The sequence below is a fragment of the Gymnoscopelus microlampas genome (genome assembly GCF_963454915.1).
Source record: "Gymnoscopelus microlampas genome assembly, chromosome: 17".
Lineage (NCBI taxonomy): Eukaryota > Metazoa > Chordata > Actinopteri > Myctophiformes > Myctophidae > Gymnoscopelus > Gymnoscopelus microlampas.
The window spans coordinates 8,650,290-8,662,832 of record NC_139954.1 but is presented as its reverse complement, the minus strand read 5'-3'; the positions used below and the strand labels follow the sequence as shown (position 1 = coordinate 8,662,832).

Genomic DNA, 12,543 nt, shown 5'->3' with positions numbered 1-12,543 from the left:
GAGACTGAATTGTTACCAATTGTATTTCTCTTGTAAAATATAGATTTGGTTGGACAAGCCCAAATCTTTACATGGAAATTATACATAATCACACAATAATGCGTCAACGCCACAAGGTCTGCTTTACTCACCGGCAACAACTTTAGTTGTGATTGGTAGTGATGGTGAGCTCGGCTCGCCGAAGCCAGCTCTGTTCTCAGCCAGAACACGGAACTCATATTCAACACCCTCAGTGAGACCCAGGACTTCATAGCTAAGCTCAACAATGGATTTCTTGGCTGCTCTGGCCCATCTTGCAGCCTTCCGTTCCTTCTTCTCAACACAGTACCCTGTGATGTCACTTCCTCCGTCATCTGTAGGTCTCTTCCAGATCACGGTGGCACAATCTCCACCAATGTTCTCAACATCAGGTCTGGACGGCGCCCCAGGAGGACCTGTACATTCATGAACCATAATTTATATTAGTGATAATGATTTACATAGATACATAACCTAATAATCTAATACATAACTCATATTTATTTTATTTTATCATTATTGCCTTAGAGAGTTTAGCAAACTACAAAATAAACTGTACATACCGTATTTATCCACCATCTTGACTGCCTCAGAGTGGGATGGCTCGCTGCCTCCGTACTGGTTGACAGCAGTGACTCTGAAGAAGTACTCATTGCCCTGAATGAGCCTGGTGGCTACATAGTGACAGTCAAGGACCTTCTCCTCCAGGATGGTCCACATCAGACGACTGGTCTCCCTCTTCTCCAGGGTGTAATACTTGATAGGAGATCCACCGTCCTCCAATGGAGCCGTCCAGGTCAGGGTCACCTTCTCTGCGCAGACGCCACTAGCCTCGATGGGACCAGGAGCGGCAGGGACATCCAAGATCCTCACCTTAACAATCTCGTCCTTTGCACCGAAGGGGTTGGTGGCGGTGATGGTGTACTCCCCAGAGTCTGCTCTGCTGGCATACTTGATGGACAGGGTGGAGGAGGTGGTTGTGGTTTCGATTTGGACAATGTCGGAGGGCTTAAAGGTTTTTCCTCCTTTAGACCAGCTGGAAGTTGGAGCTGGCTTGCCCTGGATGCTGGTGGCAGTGATGACAATCGTGTCACCGGCTCGCACCGTTAGACCCTCCTTCACCTGGGAGTCAATGATGATGGTGGGTGCCGCTGTTGGACGCCACAGAAAACATGCATCAGATCAACTAGTATAACATTTGTACACATTGAGTAAAAAGGCTATACTTATATAGTGTTTACATTGGTGCCAATCAAAACCTTAATACGTAGTTAGTCGTTATTATTATTATTATTATGAATGGTAATTATTATGACACTGTACCATATGGTGTACTTACCATATTCATCTCTGCAGATGATAGTGTCAGTCTGTTCTGACGGTGGGCTGAGGGCTCCAGCGGCGTTCTTGGCTCTGATCCTAAACTCGTACTTGCAGCCCTCCTGTAGGTCTTTGATGGTGTAGGCTGGCTCCACCACGTTCACTGTGTTGGCCTTCCCCCAGATCTTGGAAGGCAGGTCACGTTTCTCAACGATGTACCCGGTCAGCCTATGGCCGCCGTCGGACTCGGGCTCGGTCCACTGCAGGGTGACGGTGCTGCGGGTGATGCTGACCACGTCGGGTTTACCAGGGGGGTCAATGGGATCCAGGGCCACATGCGGGTCGGTGGGAGCACTGGGTCGTCCCACTCCGGCCAGGTTGCAGGCCATCACCCTGAACTCGTACTCCAGTCCCTCTTTCAGACCAGGCGCCTTGAACTCTCTTGAACAGAGAACAGCCTGGTTGGCCCTCTTCCACAGCATGCTGTTCCTCTCCTTGAACTCAACATGGTAGCCAGTAATGGGGGATCCTCCAGTCTTCCTGGGGTCCACCCATGCCAGGTAGGCAGAGTCGTGACGCATGCTCATGATCTGTGGTGGGGGAGGAGCGTCAGGAGAGTTGAAGGGATGCTTGGCAATAAGGGCCTCTGACTTGAGTCCTTCCCCGACGCCGTACTTGTTTTCAGCAGCGACTCTGAAGATGTACTCTGTTCCCTCATGGAGGCCGGTCACTCTGAAGCCGGTGTGGGTGTCCACGGTGGATGACACCGTCACCCACATGTTGGTGACGGAGTCTCTCTTGTCCAGGATGTAGTTGGTGATTTCTGAGCCTCCATCGTCTTTGGGAACGCCCCACCTCAGAGTGGCGGCATCAGCCGTCACTTCCTTAAACTTGAGGGGCTGAACACAAAGGCCAGGCTTACCCACAACCCTGATGAAAATGACTGACTCCTTGGTTCCAGCGCTGTTCATCAGTTTGATGATGTACTTGGAGGCATCGCTCCTCTGGCAGTCTCTGATGAGGAGGGTGGTGTTGACGGCCGAGGACTCGGCACACACCCTGCCGGTGTCCGTCAGGTCCACGTCATCTCCCTTCTTCCAGCTCACCTTGGGCGTAGGCTTGCCAATGATGGGGATCTTCAGACGCACCGTGCTGCCCTCCTTGGCGATGTAGCACATGTTGGGCAGGTCCCGCAGGTCGCAAGAAGGAGAAATGAGCTGGTCCTTGGCGACAACAGTCAGCTCCTTGTCAGGTCCGTCTCCGGTGTCATTGACAGCTCTGACTCTGTAGTTGTACTCTTTGCCATGCACCAGATCCTTGGCGCTGTACTGCATGTTCTTAGACCTCATCAGCTCCTTATACTTGTCGTCTCCGTTCAGGACCTCCACGACGTAGCAGATGATGCGGCTGCCTCCATCAGTCTGGGGTTTCTTCCAGCTGAGGGTGCAGGAGTCCCTGGTCACGAGCAGGGTCTTTAAGTCCAACACAGGACCTGGTTCCTCTGAAGCTTTGACCGCATCGGTGGTCTCGCAGGTTTCTCCAGCCCCCAGCTCGTTGACAGCAGACACTCTGAAGCAGTAGCTCCTGCCAGCCTCCAAGTCTTTCACATCAAATATGTTTGTGGGACAGTTGCTGGAGATCACGGACCAGGACTTCCGCTCTGCATCACGCTTCTCCACGATGTAGTGGGTGATGTCGTACCCTCCGGTCATCAAAGGGACGTCCCATCCGATCGCGGCACTGTCCCTAGTTGTCTCTTTCACCTCCAGGTTGGCCGGTGGTCCGGGAGTGTCGAAAACTTTGACAATGATGGTGTACATCTTCATTCCGGCGGTACTGTCCAGACTCATGATGTATTTGCCAGCGTCGTAACGGTTGACGCCCTCTACCGTCACAAGGGTGTCGGTGTCGGTGGTCTTGATGACGATTCCCTGGCGTGACTTGATGTTGGAGTTCATCTTGGCCCAGGTGACCTTTGGAATGGGTCGTCCTTTGATGGTGGCGTACAGTTGCATGGTCTCTCCGCTACGAAGCTCCACCAACTGCTTCAGCTCTGCACTCAGCACTGCCTCTGGAGGAACCACAATATCTTGGACTTTGTGTGTACCAGGCACCTCACAGGGCTCGCCGAAGCCAACCTTATTGACGGCTGTGATGCGACACTGGTACTCGGATTTGAAGATGAGGCTCTGGATGGCGTAGCTGGTCTCCTGCAGGTTCTTGGGGACGTTGCAACGGATCCAGTCTTTGTTGTCGGTTCTCTTGCACTCCACTAGGTAGCCCAGGATGGGGCTGCCTCCGTTGCTGGCTGGGGGGCTCCATGCCAGGCAGATGGTCTCTCTGGTGGTGTCAGTCACACTTGGGTTCACCACTGGACCGGGAGGGTTGATGGGGTCCAGGGCGTAGGCTCCAGCAGATGGTTCGCTTGGCTCTCCCAGTCCAGCCAGGTTGAGGGCAGTGACTCTGAAGGTGTACTCGGTTCCCTCTGTGAGGCCGGTGATATCCATTGTCCGCTCGGTCACAGGCGCCCTGGTGACCTTGATCCAATTCATGTCGTTAATCATCTTCTTCTCCAGGATGTAGCCCAGGATGGTGGACTTGCCGTCATCTGCAGGCTCCTTCCAGCTGACTGTCATGCTCTCCTTGGTCATATTGGTGATCAAAGGAGCTTCACATGGACCAGGGACATCTGGGAGGGACACACAGTGGTTTGGTTTGTTAGTTTAGACTGACTCAAATTCAGTTTATCATCAGTGGTGGAATAAGTACTCGGTTTTTATTTATACTGTTCCTGTGGCGACTTACCGTATGGGTTCTTCGCAACGATAGGGTCGGTGACAAAGGCCTCTCCCACTCCATACTTGTTCTCAGCGCGGATGCGGAGCTGGTACTCACGGCCCTCGATCAGCCTCTGTACCACAAACTCGTTGATGTCATCTTTGATCTTTCCAGCCGCCTGGGCCCATTCCGTTCTGCTGGTCTCACGTTTGTCCACGATGTAGTTGGTGACGGGATCCCCACCATCCAGAAGAGGAGGTTCCCATGCCACCTTGATGCTTGTGGCAAACACCTCATTGCATTTGACATTAGTAGGAGGTCCGGGGACATCTGAGAATGAGAGAGAGAGGGGGAATATTTAGAATGCAAGGTCATGTTGTACTGTAAATACAATTCACATTTAGCAGATGCCCTTACCCAGAACGACTTGTAATATAATGTAATAATAACAGTAAGCATGAGCTCTAGTCAATAAACAAGGTCAATCACATAAATAGAGTGCCGAGAGAACATCTATGGTCATTAATTAATTGATAATTAAATTAATTATAAAAAATGATTGTGAATAGATTTCTAACTCTTACTGTGATATAATAATAATATATCACAGTAATGACATATTATGATATATAATAACAGGGTTAGGATTACTTACCCAGAACCTTGACCTCCACTTCTGCTGTCTTGGATCCGCTGGCGTTCTCAGCCAGGATGGTGTACGTTGCGGTGTGTTCCTTGGTGACCTTGCTCATCTCCAGTGAGATGTGTTCCCTCTTTTGGATGACCACCTGGCCCTCGCCCGACTTGAGGCTGTCCTCTCCTCTCTTCCAGGTGACTTTAGGCATGGGTTTACCAAACACATCAGCCTCCAGCAGCACCGTGCCACCAGCCTTCAGTGTCACACCCTTCTGCATCTTGGCGTTGAGCTCAATTCTGGGCGGAACTGCAACAAGGTGGAAAGAGATGTGACAGACGGTTATCATTTGTTATGGGTTATGATTCAGAAGTTATTGTTTTACTTTTCATTACAGAAATAGACAGACATACAAGACAAAATGTGACAAAAGGTTATAGAGGCAACCAATATTGTGAATGTGCAGCTGATATGATTGGGGCTGCAAGTATTTGATTAATTATTGATCATTTCTTATAACCAATGAAATCAATTCACTTTTGAACCTCTACAACAGGCTACAACTGAGATGAACAAATCCTACAGAACTTCCTTCCAATAATAATACAAAAAATAATCTCACCACTCTCAGCCTGGACCAGCACAGGGTCAGTGGGTTCAGAGGGTTTGCTGACGTTGACCGCGGTCTTGGCGATCACTCTGAACTGGTAAGTCAGTTCTCGCTCCAGTCCTGTCACTGTGTACTCCTCCCTAGGACAGTTCTGACTGCTGGTGTTGCAGCGAAGCCACACGTCACCCGGGACCCTCATGCTCTCCACATAGTAGCCAATGATCTTACTGCCACCGTCGTTCTTGGGTTTGGTCCACATCAGCATCACACTGTTCTTAGTGACGTCCAGGATGTCGGGTTTACCCGGGGTGTCTGAAAGAATAGATATAATGTACCTTTAACAAAAAATAATGTACCAAGTACAGATGCAAACTCAGGAATAGAGGGGTTTAAGTGTTTTTAAAAAAAATGCTAACATACCAATGGGACACCTGGCGGTGACAAAGTCTGTCTTCTTGCTGGCTTTGCCCTGTCCGGCACGGTTGATGGCAGACACTCTGAAGGTGTACTCCAGACCCTCGATCAGGCCGGCACATGGGTACTCCGTGGAGCGGACCACCGTGTCGTTGGCCTTCACCCACAGCAGGCTGTTCCTCTCCTTCCTCTCGATGTAGTAGCCGGTGATGGGACTGCCGCCGTCACTCTCGGGCGTGTCCCACGCCACAAACATACAGTCTTTGTTGCACTTGTTGATACGGCAGTTGAGGGGCTCGCCAGGAAGTTCTGTGGATAAATGTTATATATGTATCTTTAGGACAACATTGAATTATACCATGTTATACCATGCGTATGTTCTATATATATGAAAATAAATAATTTCAGCTAAATAGGATTCTTTATATACACTATTACTAGATATAGATATAATTCTAGATATAACTAACTAGATATAGATATTATTCTAGATGTAACCATTACTACATTTGCGATTCTAGATAACTATCACAAGATACAGATATAATTCTATTGCTGGATATACTGTAGATATGATTCTAACAATCACTAGATAGAGATATAATTTGAAACCAACCGAAGGGGAACTTGGCAACCATGCGGTCGGACTGGGCGGGATCTGAGATTCCGAATCGGTTCTCAGCGCGGATGCGGAAGATGTACTCCTTTCCTGGGATGAGTTTGCCCAGTCTGCAGCCGCACTTATTAGAGGAGACGGCAGTGACCCAGTCCCCTCTGGACAGGTCAGATTTCTCCACCACGTAGTTGGTGATGGGACTCCCTCCATCCTCCAGCGGTTTGTTCCATGCCAGAGTGCAGGCATCTGAGTCAATGTCGCTGATCTCAATGGGACCTTCTGGAGGCCCAGGGATGTCTGTCACACAATACAAGAAAAACATCAATAAATGAGTGTGCCACCCCTGCCCAACATTCTTTTTTCTATTTTCTGAAAAATAACAGTTTTGGACATACAAGCGATGATATATTATCATACTACGTTTGTTATGTTTTGTAATGCAGACCTTTGATGATGATCTTGATGGTCTGTTCCACCTTGCCACCGCTGTTTTCAGCCACCAGGGTGTAGTCTCCAGTGTCCGTCCTTGTTACATCTTTGATGATAAGGACACACATGTTTCCTGACTTGTGGACGGCCAGGCGGCTGGAGGAAACCACAGGAGTCTCCCCACGCATCCACTTGCAGGTGGGAGCAGGTTTTCCAGAAATCAGGGCCTCCACCCTCAGCTTGGCTCCAGCTTTGGCACCGGTGGTCTCTGCCATGACAATCTTTGGTTCCACTGTTGACAACATTTTTAATTAATGCAAGAACAATGGCTTCTATCTCAGCATGGAAGAGAAAGGCTGTGGTTTCTAAACTACAGAGATGGCACGGAAATGGTGCCATCTCGTGAGCATTAGTGGGGCAATGATTGAACTTACACGTCTGTTCTTTAATCTCGGTGGCCTCTTTGGTCTGAGTGAACAGACTGAGCCCCATAATGTTCTTGGCAGCCACTCTGAACTTGTATCTCTTTCCTTCCTTCAGTCCACTGATGGAAACGCTGAGGCCCTTCACCGTGGTGTAGGTGTTCCAGGCCTCAACCACCTTCTTCTTCTCATCGTCCTCGTCCTCGTCCTCTTCCTCTTCCTCTTCTGGCTCTGGGGCAGGAGGAGGTGGAGGAGGTGCCTCCTCTCCTTCAGGAACCTTTAATAGAGATTATCGATTTAATGTTTACATTCAATTATACTGTAAGTAATCAATTTAACATTTTAGTCAGATCATATTGATTTAACAAACCTCCACAGGTTTGGGTGGTTCGGGTGGAGGTTTGACCTCCAGGTACTCCACCACATAGCCGTCTATCTTGGCTCCTCCATCCCTCATGGGTTTCACCCAGCCCACCACAGCACTGTTCTTAGTGATCTCCAAAATGTCGATCTTCTGGCAAGGCTCAGGTTTGCCTGAAAAACAAAGTTTTATTTAGTTTAGTTTTTTTTTACCAAGACACATTTCTACCCCTTATAAACAAAATGATGCTTTAATCTGATAAAAAGAATAAGTTGTATGAATGCACATACAGTAGAAGTGCTGTAGTATTTTGTGACACTTGCTGACTTGCTGTAGCATTTGGGGATACTTACTGACAGGATCGCAGGCCACGTAGGCGGTTGGCGTGGCCACAGGTACTCCAGCACCGTACTGGTTGACTGCTCGGATTCTGAAGTAGTACTCTGAGCCGTTCATCAGGCCGGTCACCTTGAAGGGAAGCGTGTCGAGTGGAACCTCGGCCTTGACGGTAGCCCACGTCTTGCGGTCAAACTCACGCTTCTCCACGGTGTAGTGAAGGATCTCGCTACCGCCGTCAATGTCTGGGGGCATCCAGTTCAACATGATGGAGCTCTGTGTGAGGTCAGACGCCTCCAGATTCTGCACGGGTCCCGGGGTGTCTGTTTGAAAATAAATCCATTGAAATTAAGATTAAGAAGGTACTGTTGGATACAATCAACTTGATACACACTTATTTTCCTTTGTCTACAAATTATAGCGGCATTGATTTGATTGATTGTCTTAAAACTTGAATTGCATAATGAGCAGTACATTGATCATATATTTATCAACTGGTTGATTGTATATTAATATTGATGATCCACACACTCACCCAGAACCTTGACGTTAACGAACACGGCTTTCTCTCCCGCGACACTCTTCACGGTCAGGCAGTACTTTCCAGAGTCGTTGCGGGTGCTGTCGGGGATGACCAGGAACGTCATGGTATCAATGATGTCCACGTTGCCCTTCCTCACCACGTTGTCCAAGCCCATCCTCCTCCAGGTGACCTTGGGAGGAGGTCTGCCTCTGATGGTGGCACACAGTCTGATGGGGCATCCAGCCCTCACCGTCAGTCCTGCCTTCATGTTGGCATCCAGCGTAACCTCTGGGACCTCTGTTGATGGCACACATTAAGGTACAGCTTGTTAAGAATGTCATTTAGACAGATGCAAGGTTAAATGTTTCAATGTAGTATCAAATAGCATCAAATGCACAATGATGTTTTCTTACCGAGTATCTCCTTGGGCTTGGCAGGTGCACCCAGGTCACAGGGCGAACTCAGTCCCACCTGGTTCTGGGCAGACACTCTGAACTCGTACAGCAGCTCCTCGTCCAGGCTGGAGACCGTGAACTCACACACCACCAGCTGGGCAGCGACGTTGCACCTCTTCCAGCCATCATCTCCCTTCTTAGCGCTTCCCAGCAATCTCATCTCCACCACGTAGCCGATGAGGGGAGCTCCTCCGTCAGACACAGGCTTGGTCCAGCCCATCGTGATGGAGGTCTTGGTGCTGTCCAGGACCTTCATGTTGGTGGGGGGAGCTGGGGGCTCTGTGAAGAGAAAACAAAGGTTTTTATTTTAATTGTATTCATAGATTGTAGATTTTATATGTGTATGCTGTGCAGGACTTTGATCAACATTGGTTGTTTTTAAACATGCTCTACAAATAAAATTGACTTGACAGATATAGTTACATATCATTTCATAGTATTGACTGATTACATACCAACGGTGTCCTTGGCAGTGATCGTTCTTGAAGGCTTGCTTGGGTTGCTAAGTCCAATTTCATTGACAGCTTTGACTCTGTACTGGTAGTCATGGAGAGGCAGAAGGCCAGTGACAGTGAGTTTGGTTCCAGGGATGGCGTCTTTGTTGACAGGAGACCACCTGATAGCATGCTCCTCCCTCTTCTCCAGCAGGTAGCCTGTGATTGGCTTGCCTCCATCTTTGTCTGGCTGCCACCACTCCACGGTCATCTCTTCTCTGGCGATCTTGGTGACTTCTGGGGCATCAGGTGTTCCTGGCACGTTGAACTGGGTTCCAGCGACGATAGCCTCGCTCTCCACGGCAGGACCGGGGCCCATCTTGTTCTCAGCACGGACTCTGAAGATGTACTCGTTGCCCTCGACGAGGCGTGTGACGTTGGCACTGTTGGTGATGACAGCGTTGGAGTGGACAGACCAAACTCCTCTCTTGCTCTCGCACTTCTCGATGATGTAGTTGTAGATATCACAGCCGCCATCATCCTCGGGGACTTCCCAGGCCAGGTGGCACCTGTCTGTGACGATGCCAGACACCTTCAGGTCCCTGATGGCGCTGGGTCTGTCCAGAACATTGAGCACAGAGTGAGCAGCGCAGGTTCCTGCACTGTTGGTGGCAGTAACAATAAATTTGCCACTATCTGTGCGCCTGGCATTTGTAAGAAGGAGCTTAGTGTAACCGGCACTGGTCTCAAATGACATCCTAACACCCCGTCTCAGCTCAGCCGGGCTCTCATCCTTCGTCCATTTGAATTCAGGTTGGGGTGTGCCCTTGATTGTAGCCTCGAGGTTAACGGTGTCTCCAGCCTTCACCACCACAGTGCCATCGGGTGTAATTTTAATCTCAGGTTCCACCAGGTGCTCTTTGACCAAGATCTCAGGTGTGGTCACCCAGTTGCTCTCTCCTCCCTCATTCTTGGCCTGGACCCTAAACTCGTAGATCTGGTTCTCAATGCATCTGTCTGCCATGAAGTATGTCTCCTTGATGGCTCCTTTGTGCAGCCTCTCCCACTCCTCGGATTCCTTGGGCTTCTTCTCCACGTGGTATCCCAGGTTTCGGCTGCCTCCATCGTAGTCTGACTTCCTCCACTTGAGGAAGCAGAAGGTCTTGCCGATCTCTGCAGCCTGGAAGTCATTCGGTTCACTGGGTTTCTCAATGGGATCCACAGCAAGAATGGCTGTCTTGGACTCAGTGGGGGGGCCGGCACCAATCTTATTCTCTGCACTGACACGGAATAAGTACTCACATCCCTCTGTGAGAGAAGCCTTAAACATTCTCTTAGTGCAGTCATTGGCCGCCACAGTCCATCCTCTCTGGCTGGGCTGACGCTGCTCTATGATGTACTGATGTATCTCAGAGCCTCCATTGTCCTCAGGGTTCTCCCAGGAAACAATGCAAGACTTCTTGGTTGCATAGGCCACCTTCAGGTTCTGGACGGCTCCTGGAATATCAAGCACGTTAACGATGACGGTGGCCGTTGCCTGTCCGCTGCTGTTCTTGGCCAAAATGGCGTATTTTCCATAGTCGGACCTAACTGACTCACTGATGACCAGCTCACACATAGGGTAATTGTTGTTCATCTCAATGCGCTTTTCTCTGCCTAGAGCTCTGGCATCCTTAGTCCATGTAATCTCTGGGTCGGGCCGGCCCTTCACCCTGGTGATCAGGCTGATGATCTGGCCTGCCCTAACGGTCAGAGTGTCACGGCATGAACAATCCACCACCACCTCAGGAGGCACCAGGATGTCCTTGGCTAGGACGGTCTCTGCTAGATCCCTGGGGTCACTGTCCCCAATAATGTTAGTGGCGCTGACGCGGATCTTGTACTCCATTCCCTCAACCAGGCCTGGCACTCTGAAGGCACACATCTTGACCAGCTCTTTGTTGAGTCTATCCCACTTGCCACTGCCTGTCTTCTGGGCCTCCACCACGTAGCCCAGGATGGGGCTACCTCCATCTCTGTTTGGCTTGGTCCAGCAGATGTCGGCGTAAGACTTGCTCCAGTCCTTCAGCTTGAGGTTGCCAGGAGGTCCAGGCTTGGAGAGGGCGCGAGTGGCCTTGATGGGGTCAGAGATGGGTGAGGGCACACTGATGCCAGCAATGTTTTCTGCAAACACCCTGAACTCATAGCTGTTGCCCTCAAACAGGCCAGAGACTCTGTACCTGACGTCCAGCACGGGGGTCTTGTTGACGCGGATCCACTTGCCAGTCAATTCTCTACGTTCAATCACATAGCCGGTAACGGGGCTGCCTCCGTCGTGATCTGGCTCAGGCCACTCCACCGTTACGGCGTTCTCTGTGATGTCGGAGCACTCTGGGAAGCCTGGTGGGCCAGGGGGATTGAACAAGTGCTTTGCAATAGTGGGAGGACTCTCCAGGGGAGCTCCAATACCGATCTTGTTCTCTGCGCGGACACGGATAATATACTCACGACCCTGCTCCAGTCTGGACACTTTAGCCTTGGTGGCGGTGCCAGTGGACTGGACCACAGACCAGGGCTCCCATGACTTCTTTGTATCCTTCTTCTCCACCACATAGGCGATGATTGGCGTGCCGCCATCGTCCTTGGGCGCCCTCCACTGGATCATCATGTATTCGGGAGTCACCTCCAGGATGTTGACAGGACCGATGGGAGGTCCAGGGATGTCCAACACGGTAACGTGCAGGGCGACGGCCTTGCTGCCTGCTGGGTTGGACACAGAAAGGATGTACTCTCCAGTGTCTCCTCTCTCAGCCTTAGGGATGCTCAGGACAGTGGACAATCCCACAGTATCGATCGCGAAGCGTCCCTCAGAGACAATCTCCTTGTCGTCGCTCAGCCACTTGGGTGTGGGGGTGGGGATGCCAACCATGGTGGCTGGGAGTACGATGGCATTGCCAGCTTTCACAACCAGACCTTCAATAAGCTTCACATCCACTTCAATAGTTGGTGCCACTGGAGAAAGAGTGTTAAGACAGCAGAGTTAGGATAGAGTGTGATACAGTATACAATCATTTTATATCATTTATATAATAATTGTAAACTACATTGAAAAACTATATTCCAAACTTATTCTATGGAAAAATGCTTCTATAAATTCTAGTTTATAAGAATGCATGTCACTGACTGGCTATTATAGTATGTCAGTAAAATAAAC

General features: G+C 49.9%; 1 protein-coding gene across 5 annotated transcripts in view; it reads right to left on the bottom strand.

Moving 5' to 3' along the window:
- Positions 1 to 12,543, bottom strand: part of ttn.1 (titin, tandem duplicate 1) — a 127,632-nt gene that overhangs the window by 45,043 nt on the left and 70,046 nt on the right. For all 5 annotated transcript variants that reach the window (XM_084085146.1, XM_084085147.1, XM_084085145.1 and 2 more), the window contains 15 exons: positions 9,372 to 12,341; positions 8,875 to 9,195; positions 8,474 to 8,758; positions 7,956 to 8,261; positions 7,612 to 7,775; positions 7,254 to 7,518; positions 6,836 to 7,111; positions 6,391 to 6,687; positions 5,781 to 6,083; positions 5,373 to 5,672; positions 4,772 to 5,059; positions 4,144 to 4,446; positions 1,358 to 4,027; positions 582 to 1,169; positions 132 to 434 (listed from right to left, as the gene is read on the bottom strand). In XM_084085146.1, coding sequence (XP_083941272.1) covers positions 132 to 434; positions 582 to 1,169; positions 1,358 to 4,027; positions 4,144 to 4,446; positions 4,772 to 5,059; positions 5,373 to 5,672; positions 5,781 to 6,083; positions 6,391 to 6,687; positions 6,836 to 7,111; positions 7,254 to 7,518; positions 7,612 to 7,775; positions 7,956 to 8,261; positions 8,474 to 8,758; positions 8,875 to 9,195; positions 9,372 to 12,341 — 9,639 coding nt within the window. The remainder of the gene's footprint in view (positions 1 to 131; positions 435 to 581; positions 1,170 to 1,357; positions 4,028 to 4,143; positions 4,447 to 4,771; positions 5,060 to 5,372; positions 5,673 to 5,780; positions 6,084 to 6,390; positions 6,688 to 6,835; positions 7,112 to 7,253; positions 7,519 to 7,611; positions 7,776 to 7,955; positions 8,262 to 8,473; positions 8,759 to 8,874; positions 9,196 to 9,371; positions 12,342 to 12,543) is intronic.